The 19,324-nt window shown below is 37.7% G+C and overlaps 1 protein-coding gene and 1 non-coding gene across 9 annotated transcripts; one reads left to right on the forward strand and one right to left on the reverse strand.

Moving 5' to 3' along the window:
* The first annotated feature begins 86 nt into the window (after positions 1-86).
* On the forward strand, positions 87-15,794 carry tpd52l2b (tpd52 like 2b). Of its 8 annotated transcripts, none has more exons than XM_067446516.1 (9): positions 87-304; positions 3,656-3,807; positions 3,973-4,121; positions 9,170-9,217; positions 9,676-9,777; positions 12,845-12,871; positions 13,164-13,208; positions 13,363-13,411; positions 14,128-15,794. In XM_067446516.1, the coding sequence occupies exons 1-9, from the start codon at positions 286-288 to the stop codon at positions 14,212-14,214; spliced, it is 678 nt and encodes a 225-aa protein (XP_067302617.1). In that variant the 5' UTR covers positions 87-285; the 3' UTR covers positions 14,215-15,794. The 8 variants fall into 8 exon arrangements, with proteins under 8 accessions (XP_067302617.1, XP_067302618.1, XP_067302619.1 ...); XM_067446517.1 differs by having other exon boundaries at positions 88-304; positions 13,167-13,208; XM_067446518.1 differs by lacking the exon at positions 12,845-12,871 and having other exon boundaries at positions 88-304; positions 13,167-13,208.
* Positions 15,795-19,141: 3,347 nt separating this feature from the next.
* On the reverse strand, positions 19,142-19,213 carry trnae-cuc (transfer RNA glutamic acid (anticodon CUC)). The gene has a single exon. It is a non-coding gene; the product is annotated as a tRNA-Glu (tRNA).
* Positions 19,214-19,324: the final 111 nt, after the last annotated feature.

Genomic DNA, 19,324 nt, shown 5'->3' on the forward strand with positions numbered 1-19,324 from the left:
CATTCTTGAGTACACCAAACGTAATTTGTTTGTCTTCAAGGGGATTTTAGCTGTTTTGTTGATCTCAGAAAAAACGACGCTAGTAAACGTCATCTCAAGGCGACGGAAAGAAAGGCACTCTTGGGCAGCTCTTCAAGCTGAGCTGGCTGATCGCTCGGGATCTTGTGTTGGCTTGTCAAGCGCTTTTGGATGTTTTGATAGAAGAGTGAAGACACGTAGGTTTTCGCCCAGTCTCCTGAATTACGTAACTGTTAAAGCAACATTTTGAAGATCCAAACTGACGACATGGATTCCGCCAATCAAGGTAAACAAAAACAAAGCAACCAAACAGGATACATTGGATATAACAGCATATGTTTATCGCGTAATGTAACTGTAGCCTTATCTCTGTATCCCAGCGTTGTGAATGTGTGGCTGAGAAGGGGAGATCAGGGCAGGGCAGGCGATCAGGTTACTAATGTACCACGAAAACACGTCGAGGTGTTTGTATCATAGTAATTTGATTTACATCGAAATCAAATATATGATGTTGGAAAGTTCTAGTGTCTTTGCTCGGCGTTTGTTTTGTGTTTTTCATGGCATGATGATTTTCAACTTGGATTTGGGATTTTAACATGAACCCATATCTAAAGTACAGCACCCGTCCTTTGATTTTTGTGTTACATTATGTGATGGTATTGAAATGGGCAGTTTGGGGTTAGTGAGGGGCTGATGATGACACGTCTCATTAATATAACTTACAACCCCACGTGACCTCTCTGTCAAAAACTGACCTAAATTGGGCACAGTTTAATCAAACCTTTGAACGCCTTAAAGGTTTGTCCTTAAAATATGTATGTTTATATTCTATTACAAGTATGTAGCCTACACCTTACCTTTTTTGCCACATGCTTTTGCCTCTGAATACTCTCTCATGTGAAGAGTGATTTATAGGTTCATGGTGTCAGCATAAATAACAGTAAAAATTCAATAAAACATATTTACTATTGAAAAAGGAAGTTTAGTTCGAACAAATCAATGATCTCATGCTTTTTAAAAGAGTCACATATCCATGATTTGCTTCTTGCTTGTAGGTAGTATTAAGGACGTTTTGATTGATTAGTTTGATTGGAAATTGGGCAAAATCTGTGCAGTGCACAATGAGTCAATATTTTGGTTTCTTTTACAGGGCTTGCAAAATTTCAAAATCACTGGTAGCCCTTTGAGCCCTTTGAGTTTGAACGTCTACAGATAGAGTACTTCAGAATCACAGACTCTGCTTCTTGGAAGTATGAGCAAAATAAGCCTGTTTTTTTCCTTGCAAAATGTCATCTGAACATATCAGTTATATATGCCCCTTTTTTGTTCTGATCAACTGAGGAAAAAGCATTACAATAAATTGTGCTACCAATGATGAGTAAAATATAATGACCGCTTGGCTCATATCACATCAAACCATGCAAATTATTTTTACTGTTATACTTGTTATTAGGCATGTGCCGGTATCAGTTTTTCTTGTTGCAATTAATAGCTCAAGCTTTTATCACGGTATATGGTATTAGCAAACAAAAAAAACTCTACTAACAATAAAAATTATAAATGTTTAAATACAATAATACAATGCACCAAAAATATATAAATGTAAAATTTTCAAACAGATTAAAGTGTAAAAGAATTAGGCTATAAAGAACAGCAGGTAACACATTACAATAAGGTCTTATTATTTAATGCTTCAACTAAGATTGAGCAATAGCTTAGCCTGACAAGCCAGACCCACATCAAGATGTTTGGTGTGGAAACTCACCATTGACAGGGCTCAATCCGAGGGGCGGGATAAACGGTTGTCTTTCAAACTCCCTCTGCACGCGATAGGATAGCGCTACACCAACCAGAGCAACGAAGGTGAAACAGAGCTTGTTGATAGATTAAACATTCACTGTATCCGGTCGGCTAAACTCCGAACACATCTTCCCTTTTTAAGAATGATTTAAGTGCCGTTCTTTGTTCTTTTCTCAGAGAAAAGCTTAACTCCAAGTCTTCCAGATTCGCGGTCGAAGCTGATTCGAAAGACCGCCGGCGTTCGCCAGTTTCTGTGTTTATTAGAAGCACCCAAACGCAACTCGGCCGTTGTCATAATGGCCCCGCCCGCCGACTCTATACACGATGTGATTGGCCCGTCCAGAGTGAGGGGAATACAGCTCAGAAGGGTATTGAGAGTTCCTAGACAACACTTGCGGGCAGTAGTGATGGGAAGTTCGGTTCTTTTCCACGAACCGGTTCTTTCGGACAGTTCGTTTCCATGATCCAGTTCCATCAGAGCCCTCTGCTGTCATTGACTACGTTTACATGGAAAAAATACTCCGATATTAATCTGATTAAGACAATACTCTGATTAAGAGCTAACCATGTAAACAGCAATTTCTAATTACCTTAATCCGATTTAAAGTCATAATCAAACTAAACATAAATCGGATTAAGACATGTGGAGTATGCCTATTTTAGTCGCATTATCGGAGAGCATTACAGACATGTACATACCTTAATCTAACTATTAACATTGTGTCGGAGATTTCGCCGCATTTTGTGACAGGACACACATCATAACGTTACACACACCAGGCGGAGGGGAGGGCTTTGGGGGTTCGAGGCCCTGCCCTTTTTGAAAATTAATCAAAAGTGCCCCTCTCAACAATCATCAATAATATGGTGGCAAATAAAACAGAATTATAATTATAATTAATATAACAAGTTCAAAATTTAAAAGTCACGTTGCCATAACGCGTTGCTATGGGTGGCATGTGTTTTGCTTGACTGTTCATTCTGAACACAACGTCCTCTCTATTTTATTCTTTTTTTGTAATTATTATGCTTATTGAAAAAGTAAAATACAATAAGTTTGTATCTGTAATTGCGAACCAAATCGGTCATTCAGTAAACACCTGTGGCTCGACGGCAGGAAAAACAATCCAAACAATCACAGTTTTTTCATCATTAATCAAAGCTATTATTCTGAATGTAGGCTGTCGGAGTATTCTTAAGTGCATTATAAAAATAATAATAAATTATTATTTACGGTATTTTGAAGGGCCCACGATAACTATGCTGTGCATATTCATTACCGTGATTTTTTTTTTTTTTTTTTTTTTTAAGATTTAAATTTTCTTACAGTCTGTTCTTTTGCTTTTGACTATGGGTGAATCTCCAGTTGTCAAAAATAATTTTAGTTTGGACCTTTCTGGATTACAAAAAACCCCAAAAAACATCAAAATTATTATTTTAATTATTCCAGCTGCTGTGAGAAAAGGTTATAAATGATAGGCTACTAGCCGGACTCATTCTTAGTGTAACCATGACATAATGACGAGAAGACTACCAATACCACTCAAATTAGAACACTTTATTACATACGGTGTGAATCGGTCTTCGGCAAGGAGATCGTTTTGAATGTTTTTAGTAATTTTGGCTGGTTGCTCAAATTTATGAGATATATGGATCTTTTTTAACCAATAAAAGCTATGGACTGCGGCTTTAACATTTAAAAAGTGATTTTTCATTCATTAATATTTTTTTAGTATTATTGATGGCTTTCCCTGATCATATATTTTACATTTCTTTATAGTTTAACTTATTAACACCTTTAACTTATATCACTCAACACACACTCACTTTCTTTCAGACATCAATCTGAACTCTCCACATAAAGGCCTGGGCTCTGACTCTCTCTCAGACGTTCCTGACGAGAGAGGGGCAGCAGCTGTGAGTCCAGAGACTCTCCCGCCAGGTCTGACAGAGGAGGAGGCAGAGGAACTGAGACTGGAGCTCACCAAGGTGAACACCTACAGCCACTGCATGACACTGCCATACTGAACCATGAGTCTTCTCCGATAGGTCTTCAGATTAAAGGCTGTTGATTTACCATGTTCATTCAGAATGTTAAAAATATATTCCTATTTGTTGAGTTATTTACCTCTCTTGATGACATCCTCTTATCAGGTTGAGGAGGAGATCACCACCTTACGGCAGGTGCTGTCGGCTAAAGAACGCCATGCGTCGGAGCTGAAGCGTAAACTGGGACTCAGCCCCCTAAACGAGTTCAAACAGAACATCACTAAAAGCTGGCAAGATGTCCAGACCTCAAATGCGTAAGTATGCCTTCCTGCTACATGTCCTGCTTACTCGAACTCAGGAGGTGATGGGTACAGCCCTCTGAGATGCCATATGCAAAGTCGAACCCTAAAGCCACTTCACAGATTCTGCAGGAATGACAAGAATTTGTAACTCTTTACAAAAATTTTAACAAAATATAACAAAATTCTGAACAAAAAAGGTTTGTTGAAGTGGCAGTTTGGTAACGACTATGTATGATGGCAGGTCCTGTAGCTGCGAGCTGTTAGCTGGTGCCATCAGTGGAGGAATTTATGGCAGAACTGATCCTTTTTGAACTAATCCACCCTGAATTCGCTCTCCTCCAGCTCACACACATTCACCTCGCTTTATGCTTCTGGAAATCAGCCTAAAAATAAAGTCACATTTGTCTAGATGTATTTTCTTTAGGATTGTGCATTATCACATGAAGGCTTTAGAAAAAGCTCTTGAGTGCCGGTTCAGGCAGCAGAGATAACTGTTGTTTTCTGTTTATATTAGGGGCGGGCATCTATGCCATCAGGTGAAAGTCCTTCAGTGTAATTGTTTTATCAGTTTATAAAATGGCAGTCCGGTTTCAAAAGGCTTTGTAGGAGGATTGTAGTCGACTCAGACATGAATCACCATCGTTTATTGTGTTCAAGCTTGGGTTCATGGCCATTGGTTTGAGTGTGACTCTCGGGGATTTAGACAAACAACACTTGCTTGATGTTTGCTGTTTTTGATCCTGTAGGTGGATCAAACGTTTGGGACGTTACTCGCCCATAGATTAGAATGTTACTCTCAAGATCAAGCCCTGGTCTTCACATTTACTGTGATAGCATTATGTATTTTAAGAGTTGCCTGAAATCGATATAAAAATTGTTTGCACAAATGTATGTTAAAACCTATCAAATCTACCTGCAATCTTTAAAATTAGCCATGTTTTTTTAAACTAATGCCAAAATCAGTGTTTATGGTCAATAATGGACCATTTTCACATTTCTGGAGTTTATAGAAGTGGAAGTCATCATAGATGGGTAAACATATAGGTGAACGGGAGTAATACGGTAAATAAGAAAATCAAAGTTTTTTGTTAATTTCCAAAAGAAAAAATATATAGTGACTGATATGTCATCAGAAGAGAGAAAGATGTTAGTTACTGACACTTCCTTTGTTAAGGTAAATAATAACATTTAATGCTGTAATAAACTGCAATGTATCATATTATAAATAATGTTAATGGAAATTCATCAACACTATAAAAAGTGTTCCATCCTGTACGAAATATGTACATAACATTGAATTTGGCTAAATAAATCTAAATAAATACTGAAATTAGCCAATGGAAACTCCAATGGCATCAGCAGAATAATTTGCCTGGCCAGTCTATCAGTACTGTGAAGTTATTGGTCATGCCTCATGCATAATGGTCAGCGAGAGAAATCTCATTGTCATTTTTTTTTTTTTAATTCTCATTAACACCGCACTTTGCTTTAGTGATGTTCACTATGTGCTCCGCTCCAGGCAGCACATAACCATGTCTGTGTTTTTTAGTTATGTGAAGATTACAGAGAAACTGGGCCAGTGGAATGATAAGGTTACAGGTTGTGATGTGTGAGTGTTTGACCACATCGGCATGTATCCAGAGTGTATTTGCAGTGAAAGCATGAATTCCTCTCACCTATTCTCTACATGTCAATGAAAATGAGATAAAGCATTTGAACACTTGAATCCAGAGCTTCAGGAGGAAACATAATTGATGGCTTGGGGTGTTTTCTGCTTGCTGAACACAAATCAGTGGATGCAGTATCAAAATATAGATTCAGGTGTTCAAATTCTCTCGGCCCCTTGATGTGTTAAATTAACCTTTCATAACAGACACAGACTGACACAAATAACCAAAGCCTGTCTCTCAAATTGAGATGGATGGTTTTTTAAATGCTATGATTAGGGTTTCTTTTAGCATCGCCTCTAACTTGCTCTACAATACATACATTTTTCAGCCCTGTTAATTCTCCATTCAGAGACTTACTGAAACCTTTCACACACTATTGAAAGAAAAAGTCTGTTCATAAAAGAAAATAGCATCTTAAATTGACACATGGCGAGGAGGACCAGAGGACTTTTTTCTGTTTTTAGTTTAAGTAGGTGTCTGAAACACTGAATCGTGTCATATTTTTCAGACAGTCAGATAGTCAGTCTATTTGTCCACCCATGCAAATTGTACTTCATCTCTGAAACAATCAGGATCATATAGCTGATTCCTTCTTTAAATCTTATGCTGCTTTCATCTACCCTGAATTATCAGCCACTGATATTTGATTCAGCTTTTTACATACTGACAGTTTGTTTCAATGCCAACTTTTTTTTTTGTCTGTGCAAGTACTTAATCGCTTCATTAATTCACCTCTATATACAATACTGTTCAGATGATTGGGGACAATAAGATTTTTTTTTTAATAGTTTGAAACAAGGCTGCATTTATTTGATCAAAAAGCTGCAATATTACAGTAAAAGCAGCAATATTGTAAAATATTATTACAATTTAATAATAGTTAATAATACTACTAATAATAGTTAACTAGTTCAAAAGAACACTAGTTGAAATATATATATTTTTTGTAACATTACAATGGTCTTTAATGACATTTTTACTGTTTAATGTGTCTGATAAATAAATCAAAATAAAAAGAATAAAATCTTACTGACCCCACACCTTCAAATGGTGTACCAGCCTACTCTGCCAATAATAAAATGGCATATCAAACAGGTTCTTAGCTACTACTAATTGTTGAAGCCGCTGCCATTTTTCTTGTTTATCTAAAAGGCCAAAATTCAGGGATTGGTTCTCCTTAAAGGTGCAGTGTGTTGTATTTATGAGGATTTATTGACAGAAATGCAATATAATATACATAGCTATATTTTCAGTGGTGTATAAAGACCTTGCATAATGAGCTGTTATGTTTTTATTACCTTTAGAATGAGCCGTTTCTATCTACATACACTGCTACTTCCCTTACAGTAAAGTCGCCATTTTGCGCAGCCATGTTTCTACAGTAGCCTTAAACGGACAAACTGATACAGAGCGCTAGCTACTCTCTGCTGTCTCAGAAGACGACATCTTTGTCCTGTGTTGTCCATCGTAGCTTATCTATGTGCCTTGAAAGGGAGGGGTGAGCAGTTGCAGTTTGCAACCTCACATTTAGATGCTGCTAAAATGTACATAGTGCACCTTAAAGTTTTTCTCTTTACTGTGACACTTAAGTTGTGATTCCTCAAACACTTTTGTTAAAGCTGCAGTCCTTTAGTTTTACCTCTTTGTCGCCATCTCTGTTTGAAACCTGAAATTGCAGTTATTTGCAGAGTTATTTTCTTTACGTGGGTTGTGCATCAGCATGGCTCCTCAGCCTATGTGTGGGCTGTCTATCAACACACCAGTTGTCAATAATGGTTGTCGTTTTTGAACGGCCTGGATTACAAGCCGCCATCAAAATGACAAGTTATTTACATTCTAGCTACTGTAAAAAGAGGCTACAAACGATCCGCCATCTGCAGCATCCACGCACGCGATATAGCCTACCAGCCCGGACTACTTTATGTGTACAAATGTGATGTGACGTAATGACGAACAGCAGAAAGCTATAAATACCACTCAAATTATAAGACATTATTGCAAGCTTATCATTGTGAATTGGGCCAAGGTAAGGAGATGGTTTTGAGCACTGATTGGTTATGCACTCGCTCAAATTGATTTTGTATTGTATGCCCCCGGGACAATTGAATTTATGATTTATGAATGATCATTTGTGTGAATCTTTTTTTTTTTTTTTTTTCTCAATTCTTCATTAATTTCACTGCCATTATATGAACAAGTATGAGCAGGACATTTTAAACAAATTCTCCATTTGTGGCTCATAAAAGCAAGACGGTAATACAGCATTAGAACAAATAATGACTTAATTTTCATTTTAGGGTGAACGTTTTACCTAAAGAATGCCTTAAGTTTAAGGGAAATCTGAGGCCGATTTGAAAGAAAATGACACTTGAGGTTCTTTATGCATCCGGGTACAATTGTTATTGTTAACAATAAGTTAACATGTTGTAATTACAGTAATACCAACAGGTTTAACTACATCATCGGTTCTTAAACCTGTCCTGGAGGACCACCAGCCCTGCACATTTTGTATGTCTCCCTATATCTGACACACCCATTTCAGGTCTTGCAGTCTCTACTAATGAGCTCATGAGTTGAATCAGGTGTGTTAGATGAGGGAGACATACAAAATGGTGATGCAAAAAATACAATGCAGGGCTGGTGGTCCTCCAGGACAGGTTTGAGAACCACTGAGCTACACAAACAGGGCTGTCATCAGACGATTAGGCCACTCAGGTCTTCTGTTTTTCACCGGGTCCCAGGAATCATAGTGGCAGTCCTAATGTAGTAGCAACTTCATAGCTGAACCTGCCAGACAGGCTACGTTTATCACGAGTGTGTGAGAGATCTCCCACTTCCCTCTTTACACACGCGCACACACACGCACACACAGTTTGAATCACACATCCAGACGAGACTTCTACAGACAGAGCATATGTTTGTGTAAGGAAAGTCTTGTCATGTTTAGATGAACGAATGCCACGTCTGCAGCAGTGCAGACCAATTGATGCTTCCTGAAACCATACTTGCTGTAGTCATGAATATTTCATCAAGATCTACTTTGCAATATCCTGCATGCTAACATGAGCTAAGGCAGCTTATAATGTCACTTTGTATTTCAAGATTTTGCTCTCTGTGACTTTGTGCTTGGAAAGCTGAAATATACTCACACATCTTATTTATTCACATGAGTTCCTTATATTTAAATGCCTGAAGTTTGTGTGTCTAAGAATGATGAATTAGCCTAAACTGGTATTGCTTTGCTGACTGCAGTTGAGCAGCGCTTGCATTCTGCTTGTGAGACGACATAATTGTATAATCGTAATTTAAAAATGAAAATGTTGTATGAGTGTGTGTTTATAGCACGTTGTGAGAGTGGAGATTTGAATGTATTACCCTGTTCGTTTGTAGATATGTTTCAGCTTCTGCCACTCTGGATGACATTACCAGCTCTGAAGTGTGAGTTTCTTCATTCTTTATGTTCAATTTGTGTTTTAAAGGTTGTTTTCTGGATCCTGAAGGGTTAAAGGATTGATTTAGGGTGGCTTGCTATGCTTTGTGGATATTTTGCTGATGGGTTATTATTAGATATTACAGTCTTATATTGCTTTTTTAGTAGCGGGAATTGCATATGTGCTTACTGTTGTTTTTTGGTGATACGCTCTTTTTCAGGATTCTTTGATGAATAGAAAGAACAGCATTTATTTTTAATAGAAATCTTTTGTAACTTTATATAAACAACTTCACTGTCACTTGATCAATTTTAAATAATCCTTTTGAAGGGTAGCATATATTAGTTTTTTCAGGTGCTATCCAGTGAGACAACTAAATTTTTTTAATTTTTTTTACATTATCTGACTTGATTTTTATTTCTCTCTCCCCACATTTCTCTTCTCTCTATGCTCTTCCTTTTACAGGTATAAAAAGACACAGGAAACGCTGTCTCAGGCTGGACAGAAGACCTCAGCCGCCCTCTCCACCGTTGGCACGGCCATTAGCAGGAAACTGGGTGACATGAGGTAATGTGCATGTCAAAATTCCCACCCATGTTCTTCCTGTTTTTCTCTTAGATTTTTTAATATAAATATACACACACAGTGGGTACGGAAAGTATTCAGACCCCCTTACATTTTTTTGCTCTGTGGTATATTGCAGCCATTTGCTAAAATCATTTAAGTTAAAAAAAAAAAAAATCTCATTAATGTACACACAGCACCCCATATTGACAGAAAAACAGAATTGTTGACATTTTTTCAGATTTATTAAAAAATAAATAATCCTTAAATGGAAGACGTTTGGGACAACCAGAACCCTTCCTAGAGCTGGCCGTCCGGCTAATCTGAGCTATGGGGGGAGAAAAGCCTTGGTAAAAGAGGTAAAGGAAGAACCCACAGATCATTGTGGCTAAGCTCCAGAGATGCAGTCTGGAGATGGGAGAAAGTTGTAGAAAGTCAACCATCACTGCAGCCCTCCACCAGTTGGGGCTTTATAGCAGAGTGGCCAGATGGAAGCCTCTCCTTAGTGTAAGATACATGAAAGCCTGCATGGAGTTTACTAAAAAACAAACACCTGAAGGACTCCAATATGGTGAGAAATAAGATTCTCTGGTCTGATGAGACCAAGATAGGACTTTTGGCCTTAATTCTAAGCAGTATGTGTGGAGAAAACCAGGCACTGCTCATCACCTCTCCAATACAGTACCAACAGAGAAGCATGGTGGTGGCAGCATCATGCTGTGGGGGTGTTTTTCAGCTGCAGGGACAGGACGACTGGTTGCAATCGAGGGAAAGATGAATACGGCCAAGTACAGGGATATCCTGGATGAAAACCTTCTCCAGAGTGCTCAGGACCTCAGACTGGGCCAAAGGTTCACCTTCCAACAAGACAATGACCCCAAGACACACAGCTAAAATAACAAAGGAGTGGCTTCACAACAACTCTGTGACTGTTCTTGAATGGCCCAGCCAGCATCCTGACTTAAACTCAATTGAGCATCTCTGGAGACCACATGAAAATGGCTCTCCACCAACGTTTACCATCCAACCTGACAGAACTGGAGAGGATCTGCAAGGAGGAATGGCAGAGGATCCCCAAATCCAGATGTGAAAAACTTAATGCATCTTTCCCAAAAAGACTCATGGCTCTGTTAGATCAAAAGGGGGCTTCTACTAAATACTGAGCAAAGGGTCTTAATACTTAGGACCATGTGATATTTAATTTTTTCTTTTTTAATAAATCTTTAAAAATGTCAACAATTCTGTGTTTTTCTGTCAATATGAGGTGCTGTGTGTACATTAAAAGTTCCCCCAAAAATGAAATTTATGTAATTTAATGACTCGCCTCCGTTTAATGACCTCCGTTCATCTTCAGAACACAGTTTAAGATATTTTATATTTAGTCCGAGAGCATATGCAAGTGTATATACACTATACATGTCCAGAAAGGTAATAAAAACATCATCAAAATAGTCCAAACGGTCAAGAATCAGTGTATTGATTCATGATTCGGATCGCGTGTCAAACTGCTGAAATCACGTGACATTGGCGATCCGAATCATGAATCAATACACTGATTCATGACCGTTAGAATTTTTATTTGAGGATTGAAAACAAACCCGGAAGAAAAGACAATGCTGAATAAAGTCGTAGTTTTTGTTAATTTGGGACCAAAATGTATTTTCGATGCTTCAAGAGATTCTAATTAACTAACTGATGTCACATTTGGACTACTTTGATGATGTTTTTATTCCTTTTCTGGACATGGGCAGTATAGTGTGCATACACTTGCAGACGCTCTTGGACTAAATATAAAATTTAAACTGTGTCCTGAAGATGACCGAAGTCTGAAGTCTTGTGGGTGTGAAACAACATGAGTCATTAATGACATCAATTTCATTTTGGGTGAATTAACCCTTTAGTTAAAAAAAATTAACTTAAATGATTTTAGCAAGTGCCTGCAATATAACGGAGTGAAAAATGTAAGAGGGTCTGAATACTTTCCGTACCCACTGTATGTGTATATGATAATATAATAAGATTTATTCATAGTTCCCTGTTAATGTCCTTGTTAATTATTTTGTATAACTGCAATTCAGTTTTTGTAGTGTCAACACTTATTTTGTCTTAAACTGCATTTGCATGTGGCATTTCATGTAATTATATTGGTTCTCTATCCCATGCCTCTTATTTTATTAATTATGTATTTGGGTTTGTTCAGACAGGCAGTACAAATCCAACTCATTTTCAATGACAAAAAAGAACAATCCAATCCAAAAAAACATGCATATGGTGTTTAAAATCTGATGAAATCACAATGCAAACAGTCATTCCAAAAGATTGTATTGAAAAACTGAGCTGGATTTGTATACTGTGTGAACAAAGCCATCATGCCTGTTCCCTCTCTCCCAGCTCTCTTTGGTTATCCACTTTTAGCATTTGTGTCATATCCTGCTGTCATTCATTATTCATCACTATAAAGCCAAGATTATCCATGGCGAGAGTTAATCCAGGGCAGCCACCGTAGTTTTACTTCATTATTCACTTTACTACATTGTTTCTGTTCCTAGTTTCTACCATTATTTGCACACATTTATTGAACTTCCCTCACCACCCCTAATACAAACAGAAGGCAGAAGACATGGAGTTTTATGGAGGCCTTATGGGTCTAAGGCTTAGTTATCAGTATTTAAATCATGAGACTGGTTTGTTGAGCAGCTATGATACATGACAGAGAGAAGCTTTTAGCTTCATTCAACAGATCAAAAGCTTCAGCCATGTTTTATCAGTTAAACCTCTGCTGCTATATTCTTTTAAACCTCATCCTTCATTTATCAGACAAATAATTACATCACTTCAATTAATTAGACACTTTTAGTCAGTGTGCAATATATCATCTATTCATGTTCATTCCCATAAAATGATGTTTTTTATTTTTGGTAGTCTGATAAAGCAGTGAATTCACTTGACTTCAATCACCCTGAATTCTCCTAATTTGTTCTTCCTGCTTGCTCTGGTCATGCTTAACTCCCAATCTGATCGGTTTTGTATTCCCGTTTCTTTTTAAATGCTGCGTTTGCTTGGTCCACAGAGCTCTTCCTTTCTCTAACTCCTTTGGGTAAGACTGATCAATGTCATCAAATAATTAATGCATAACATAGAGCTCTGTTTTTAATACCAAGCCCATTTAGTTTAGAAAAAAATATTTCATTATGATTTAAAAGTTATATATTGATTTTAATGTTATTTAGCTCTAAAACCCTGCTTATGCATGAATGAAATGAAATGTGATCAAAAATGTCGCAGACATGCTGTCAGTCTGTCTGGTGTAACCCAGTTGATCTCTTATGCTTTTCTGCTTGCTTGCTTGCTAACACACACAACTTTTTCTTCCTTTAATGCTTTCGAAGTAGCAACTACTCCATTCGCCATTCAATAAGTATGCCAACTATGAGGTAAAGTACTAGAGTAAAACACTGAAAAATGTTTCTGATTCATGGGAAATTAAAATATTAGATTTATTGTTTACACTTTTCCACACTTGCTTCTTTATAATTGTAAAGCTTTTTCCACTGTGAACTCTGGGATTAATGTGTGTTTGTTAAATAGGAACTCTCCAACCTTCAAATCGTTTGAGGACAAAGTCGGAAACATCAAGGTAAGACTTCACTTTGTGAAAGTGGCTCAATGACATAACTCATTTTTGTCAGATTATATAATTGACAAATATTTTTAAAAAACAATCATCCATCAAAACAGTCACACTGTTATGTCCAAGGGATAAGAACTGCAGTATGTGTGTACATGGCTCTATCTGGTGTTGTACCAAAATTCATTAGTGATCTTCTGATTCCTTACACTCCCCAAATAACTCTTAGGTTTTGTAACCAGCTTCTTTTAACGGTCCCATGCTTTCGCTGTAAAACTAAGGGTGGTCGGGTCTTCTCTGGTGCAGCACCTAAACTCTAGAACAGTCTGGCCTTCAGTGTGAGGTCTTCACCTTCATTAGCCAGCTTTAAATTGGCTCTTAAATCTCATCTGTTCTCTCTGGCTTTTGATTAGATCGCTAGTGGTAGATTTTTATATTCATTTACAATTTGGATGGTATCGGGTCTAATGTGTTTATATTTTGTATCTGCCTCGTTCCTTTTTATATGCTCATTGTCTTATTGTACAGCACTTTGGCACAACTCTGTTGCTTTTAAATGTGATATAGATTGCTATAGATGCAAATTTGCCTTGATAAAGAATGGGACCAATCAATATGAAACCACAAAATACAATGATTTTTCATTTATCTTGGAAACTCATTGACTTTCTGCCATCACCGGTGTCCTGCGTGTCTCTTGATCTTTTTCTGTTTGTGTGTCTCAGTATAAGGTGGTTGGAGGGAAAGCTAATGGTGAAAATCCTCACTCTCCGAACGAGTCAAACCCAGTGCAGGACAACGCTCCATTCTGAGAGCCCACCTTCTTGATCTAAACACTCATCTCATATCTTTGTGAATCCTGACTACACACACACTTCAGTTCTCCCAATCCTTCTTTTCTCTCTCTTTCTCTCCCGTTTTCTCTGAATTCTTTCATCCCTCCTTCCTCGTTCTCCTTCGATACTCCTCCACCTACTGCTAGCATGTGCTTGCTCATCTCACTAAAAAATACACATAGTACAGGTTCTGTGACATGAAATCATCACAGATTGTACAAAGGAAGAAAAATGTTGAATCATTTTGTATTAGAAACTATTTTACACTGCTTTGCATAATGTTTTTACATAACTTTTATCTATATATGACTATAAAGGAATACAAATAACTATATTTAAACAGTACTGCCAAGCAGCATTCATCCGATGGCAGAGGGGTACAAAACACACAAACAAGAGACATTTCAATCTGAGGGGGGAGGGGGGATTTTGGGCCAAAAAAGAAAAGAGCAGAAACACGCTGCAGGTTTCTATGCTGCTGAGCATTCAGTTGAGTTCTTTTTTTACTCTCAGTACAATGTGAAGCATTGCTTTGCTGTACACCTGGTGAATGTCTGACCTTCTCAGTCGGCCTTACAGTCACTCTTGCATTGCTTTATTGGACTTTTGCTGGTAAAAATGTTACATTAACTTTTTTTTTGTGCTTTATATCCTCTTTTACCTTTGCTCTTTCTTGCTTTTTTTTATTGATTCATTGGGAATGTTTTATTTATACTGTGTTAATGTGGGAAATCACTTGCCTTTGCTTTGTGCCATGCTGTGAGTGCCAGTTAGTAGATGCCATAGACCTTTTGCTGTCCGAATGTTTCACAAACTATCACATCGCAAAGATCACTTTGTTCAATTCTAAGAAATAAAAATGCAATTGCTCTCATGTGCACTAACCCAAAATATCAAAGGACGAGTAAGTCCTGCTAAGTATGTCAAATTCCTTTTGTTAGTGGCATTTTGTTGAATTTTTTTCCTCCCCAGACAGACGTAAACACTAGTGTAGTCTGTATGGTAGCACAGTCACTTTTTACCTGAAAGATATTGGAATATATTTCACTAATAGCAAGTGTAGTCTCTTATTTGACCTTTTTATCCGTTTGCTGATATTTCATTCACTTGTATAGGTGTCAGTGGGTGGCCTTGTTTCAGTATATTACACAATAGTGATTGCATGCCTCATTGAATGAGATGTGAGGGATTACATGCAACTGTCTGACTGATGCGGATGAGGAGGGTGCCAATTTCACATGACTTTATACTGGAATCCATGTGTTATGCCATAGAATTAGAATACATCTGTAGTTCTGCATAGTGCAGACATTGAAATATGAGAAAAGATAGTGAACAGAGGGAAAGGACTGTTTTATTATATTATTATTATTATTTTGAGTAGTATATGTTAAAGTCATTTGGGGAGGTTGTTTAGGGAACAGGCACCATATAGCTTTAAATTAGGGATCTCAGCCTAGCTGTTGAGCCTCTGGTCATTTTCTTTAAAATAACAGTGGTGTAATACATTTATTTTGTCAATTGTTTGTATATCAATAAAGCATTCGTTCAAATGGCTTTTTTTCCTCTCTTTAATTATCTTGATGATGTAAATCTGCCACAAGGTGGCAGTACATCACGTACATTACAACTGAGCTGCTTCTGAGTCAAACATATATTCATGCATGTCTTCAACTCAAGGCCTGGCCTTTCCCTTGAGCTTTTAATATATAAAAGGTCATGATAATATAAGATTATTCTGTAAATTTGAAACTGAAACTGCTAATTATTATACAATTATACAGAGCTGAAACTGCCAGGGGCCAGGCTTAGCCTAGAAATCTAGACGCACCCTAACGGCAGCAAATCTAATCTGGCGCGAGTCAACTCTCAATACCTTCTGACCCATAGACATAATATACGTAGACGCTCCATAGACTTACGGAGCGGACGTATCAGCGCGGCGCCATCTTGGATGGGTCCCCAATGCGCCGCCCCCCGCATTTATTTCTACTGAGGAAGATGTATTCTCAACTACAAGGATCATAACTCCCCGAGTTTTTACCGGATTTTCACACGGTTTGGTTTGTTACAAACTGCAGAGACTTAGTTATGATACAGGACGCTGTCACACATTTTGCTTTCATGTAGAAAGACTTTGTATTACGAGCTTTAACTAAGACATATGGTAGACTATGACATATTGATAAATGTATAAATGAATGATTTTTTATTTATTTATTTATATATATATAGAAACCAGTTTGATTGTTCATTTGAATTTATTTCTCTCACACACTCACACAGGCATATTGATAAATGTATACATTTATGAATTTTATATTTTAATAAAGAAACAAGTTTGATTTTTCACTTAATTTTTCTCTCTCTCTCTCTCTCTCACACACACACACACACACACACACAAACACTCACTCACCTGTAACACATACAAGCTCCCATATATACTGTACCAGCTCAGAATTATTTATTTTTTTAAAGGCCTAAAGGAAACGTTATAATTGCAGGTCATTCCAGCATCTTTACCCTGTCAGGCTTGCAACTGGGACTGGGGAGCTAAAATCCTTTAAAAAAGAACTGTTTTGCACAGCTTCTTGCGTATGCTTGCACTCTAACTCCAGGGTAGTTAATTTTGCGATGTGTTGCAGCCTTACTTTGTGAAATAGGCCTACAGACACCACAAATGACACAAGCATGAAATGATGATGATGTATAACTTGTAAAATAACCTGAATTATTGTTCAATCTTACTTGTGAAATGTAATCACATGCGATCTGGTATCAATATTGCGTTATTGCAACCGTAAGCTGCCTAAAATACAGGCATAATTGCTCGCTCTCCATTGGCTCTGAATGCTAGCGTTGAGTGGAGAGACTCAACCAATATGGCGGCTACGCTGGATCACGCTCCAGCACATCATGGGGCGTCTAAGTATATGATATCTATGTTCTGACCTGTAAAAGCCAAACTCTGGTCAGGCCAATCACATCGTGTATAGAGTCGGTGGGCGGGGCTTAACATGATGACGGCAGAGTTGTGCTTGCCTGCTTCTAGTAAACACAGAAACTGGCGAACTGCGGACTTTCGAATCAGCTTTGACCACGACTCTGGAAGACTTGGAGTTAAGCTTTTCTCTGAGAAAATAACAAAGAACGGCACTTAAGTTATTTTCCAAAAGGGAAGAGGTGTTCTGAGTTTTGCAGACCGGATACGACGATCTGTCAACTAGCTCCGCTTCACCTTCGTTGCTCTGGTTGGTTGTAGCTCTATCCTATTGCGTGCAGAGGGAGTTTGAAAGACAACCGTTTATCCTGACCCTCGGATTGAGCCTTGTCAATGGTGAGTTTCCAAACCAAAACCAAACCAAACATCTTAATATGTGGGTCTGGTTTATGGTCTGGCTTGTCAGGCTCAGGCTAGATATGACAGCGGAGCTGAAGCTCATTAAATATGCAAATCTTATCCAATCCTAGCCGTGGGCGTTTACTTCCAGGTCTCCAGAGCTACACGCCCATCAAAACCCAGCGTTCAGAAGCTTCACAACTAGTGTAGAAAATAGCCTATTAATTATTAGTTATGATATTTTTGAATGTAAAACCCACACGAACGTCATTGTTGACCTCAGACAACAGTATATATAAAAAAAGAAAAAAGACAGTTCATGATACCTTTAAATATAGGCTACTTTGAGGTTCTTACAATAATGCAGCATGCCTAGTCAAAGAGTCGAGAGTAGATCAAACCCCTGAAATAACACTAAGCAATAATGCCAGAGATGAACGGTATTTTCAAACGTATTAAATGTCATATGTGTTCTCTTATGTCAGATCAAAATGTTATCTTATGTTAACTGTAATGTAACTGCTTCCTTTAAATACTTTAGTCAGTTCAAGAATAATTTATGCAATTTTATATTGATTTATTTTTTAGGTTTCATGTCTATATATTGTTCAACTGGTCGAGCTAGGTTTATGAAAGTGCTTAGTAATAAGTAGGCCTAATGTAATGCTTTTTAGAAATAGAGTAAATAATAAATTAATCGACTAGGCCTACTGTTGAAGATGTAGCCTAATTAGTAAGCGATTTATTTAAATAATATGCTACTTTTTAAATATGAAACCAAACTCGCCATGCATGGTGGCGGCAAGGATTGAGTGGGTTAAATCATTCATTCAACCGATTCGTTCAAATTGCAAACTGTATTTATGAATGGGTATCTTAAATATATAGGGTAATTGCTGAATAGGCTGATTATTTGAGGAAAAAACAGTGTTGCTCGGAGATGCAGCGGTTTTGCTGCTCTGTTCTCTTTGATAGAGAAAAAACCGAGTGCCCCTATGAAGTTACTCAGTAAAATTTCTTGAACTGTGTGCAGTGCAGATGTTCGGAAAGACATCACTGCTGCTTGTGTGATAGACTGTAAAAAAATTCTGGTGACATTTCTACCCCGCTATGGCAGTAAGACAGAAGAGAACGCTGAAACCCCTCACAGAAACGATCATTCTCAAGAGGTGAACATGAGATGCAAAAGAGGAGGACTGTTCAGAGATGCGGTTATCTGTGCGCGCTGCGTATGCGCAGAGAAAACAACACGCAAGCTACACGTCTCGCACGTCTTACATTTTTAGCTAACTCTTTATAGTAATAACGTTATTATTGTATAAACATACTTCCCGAAACTTTCCCTTAAGGCTAAAAAGCAATCTGCGTCAATCTCAAAATATGACTGTAGGTAAACTGGTTTTATTCATCAAACGGAGCTCATTGATTCGAATGCGAGTGATAATATGCCAACTAAATCGCAATATTACATGTATACGTTCACGCTTAAATAATGGCTGCGGATAGTATTTATTTTACAAAAGATAAGTGCGATTATTGAGGAATTTTATAAAACAGAAATTCCCTGACCGGGAATCGAACCCGGGCCGCGGCGGTGAGAGCGCCGAATCCTAACCACTAGACCACCAGGGAAGTGATTATGAGTTAGGGATCCAATGTCATTAGACCGATTACCAAACATTGTTTCTGTAAAATGTTATGTACATCTATTATGTGTATTTATAGATAACATTGCGCGGTGTT

This window comes from Pseudorasbora parva, chromosome 6 (genome assembly GCF_024679245.1).
Source record: "Pseudorasbora parva isolate DD20220531a chromosome 6, ASM2467924v1, whole genome shotgun sequence".
In the NCBI taxonomy this organism is placed as follows: domain Eukaryota; kingdom Metazoa; phylum Chordata; class Actinopteri; order Cypriniformes; family Gobionidae; genus Pseudorasbora; species Pseudorasbora parva.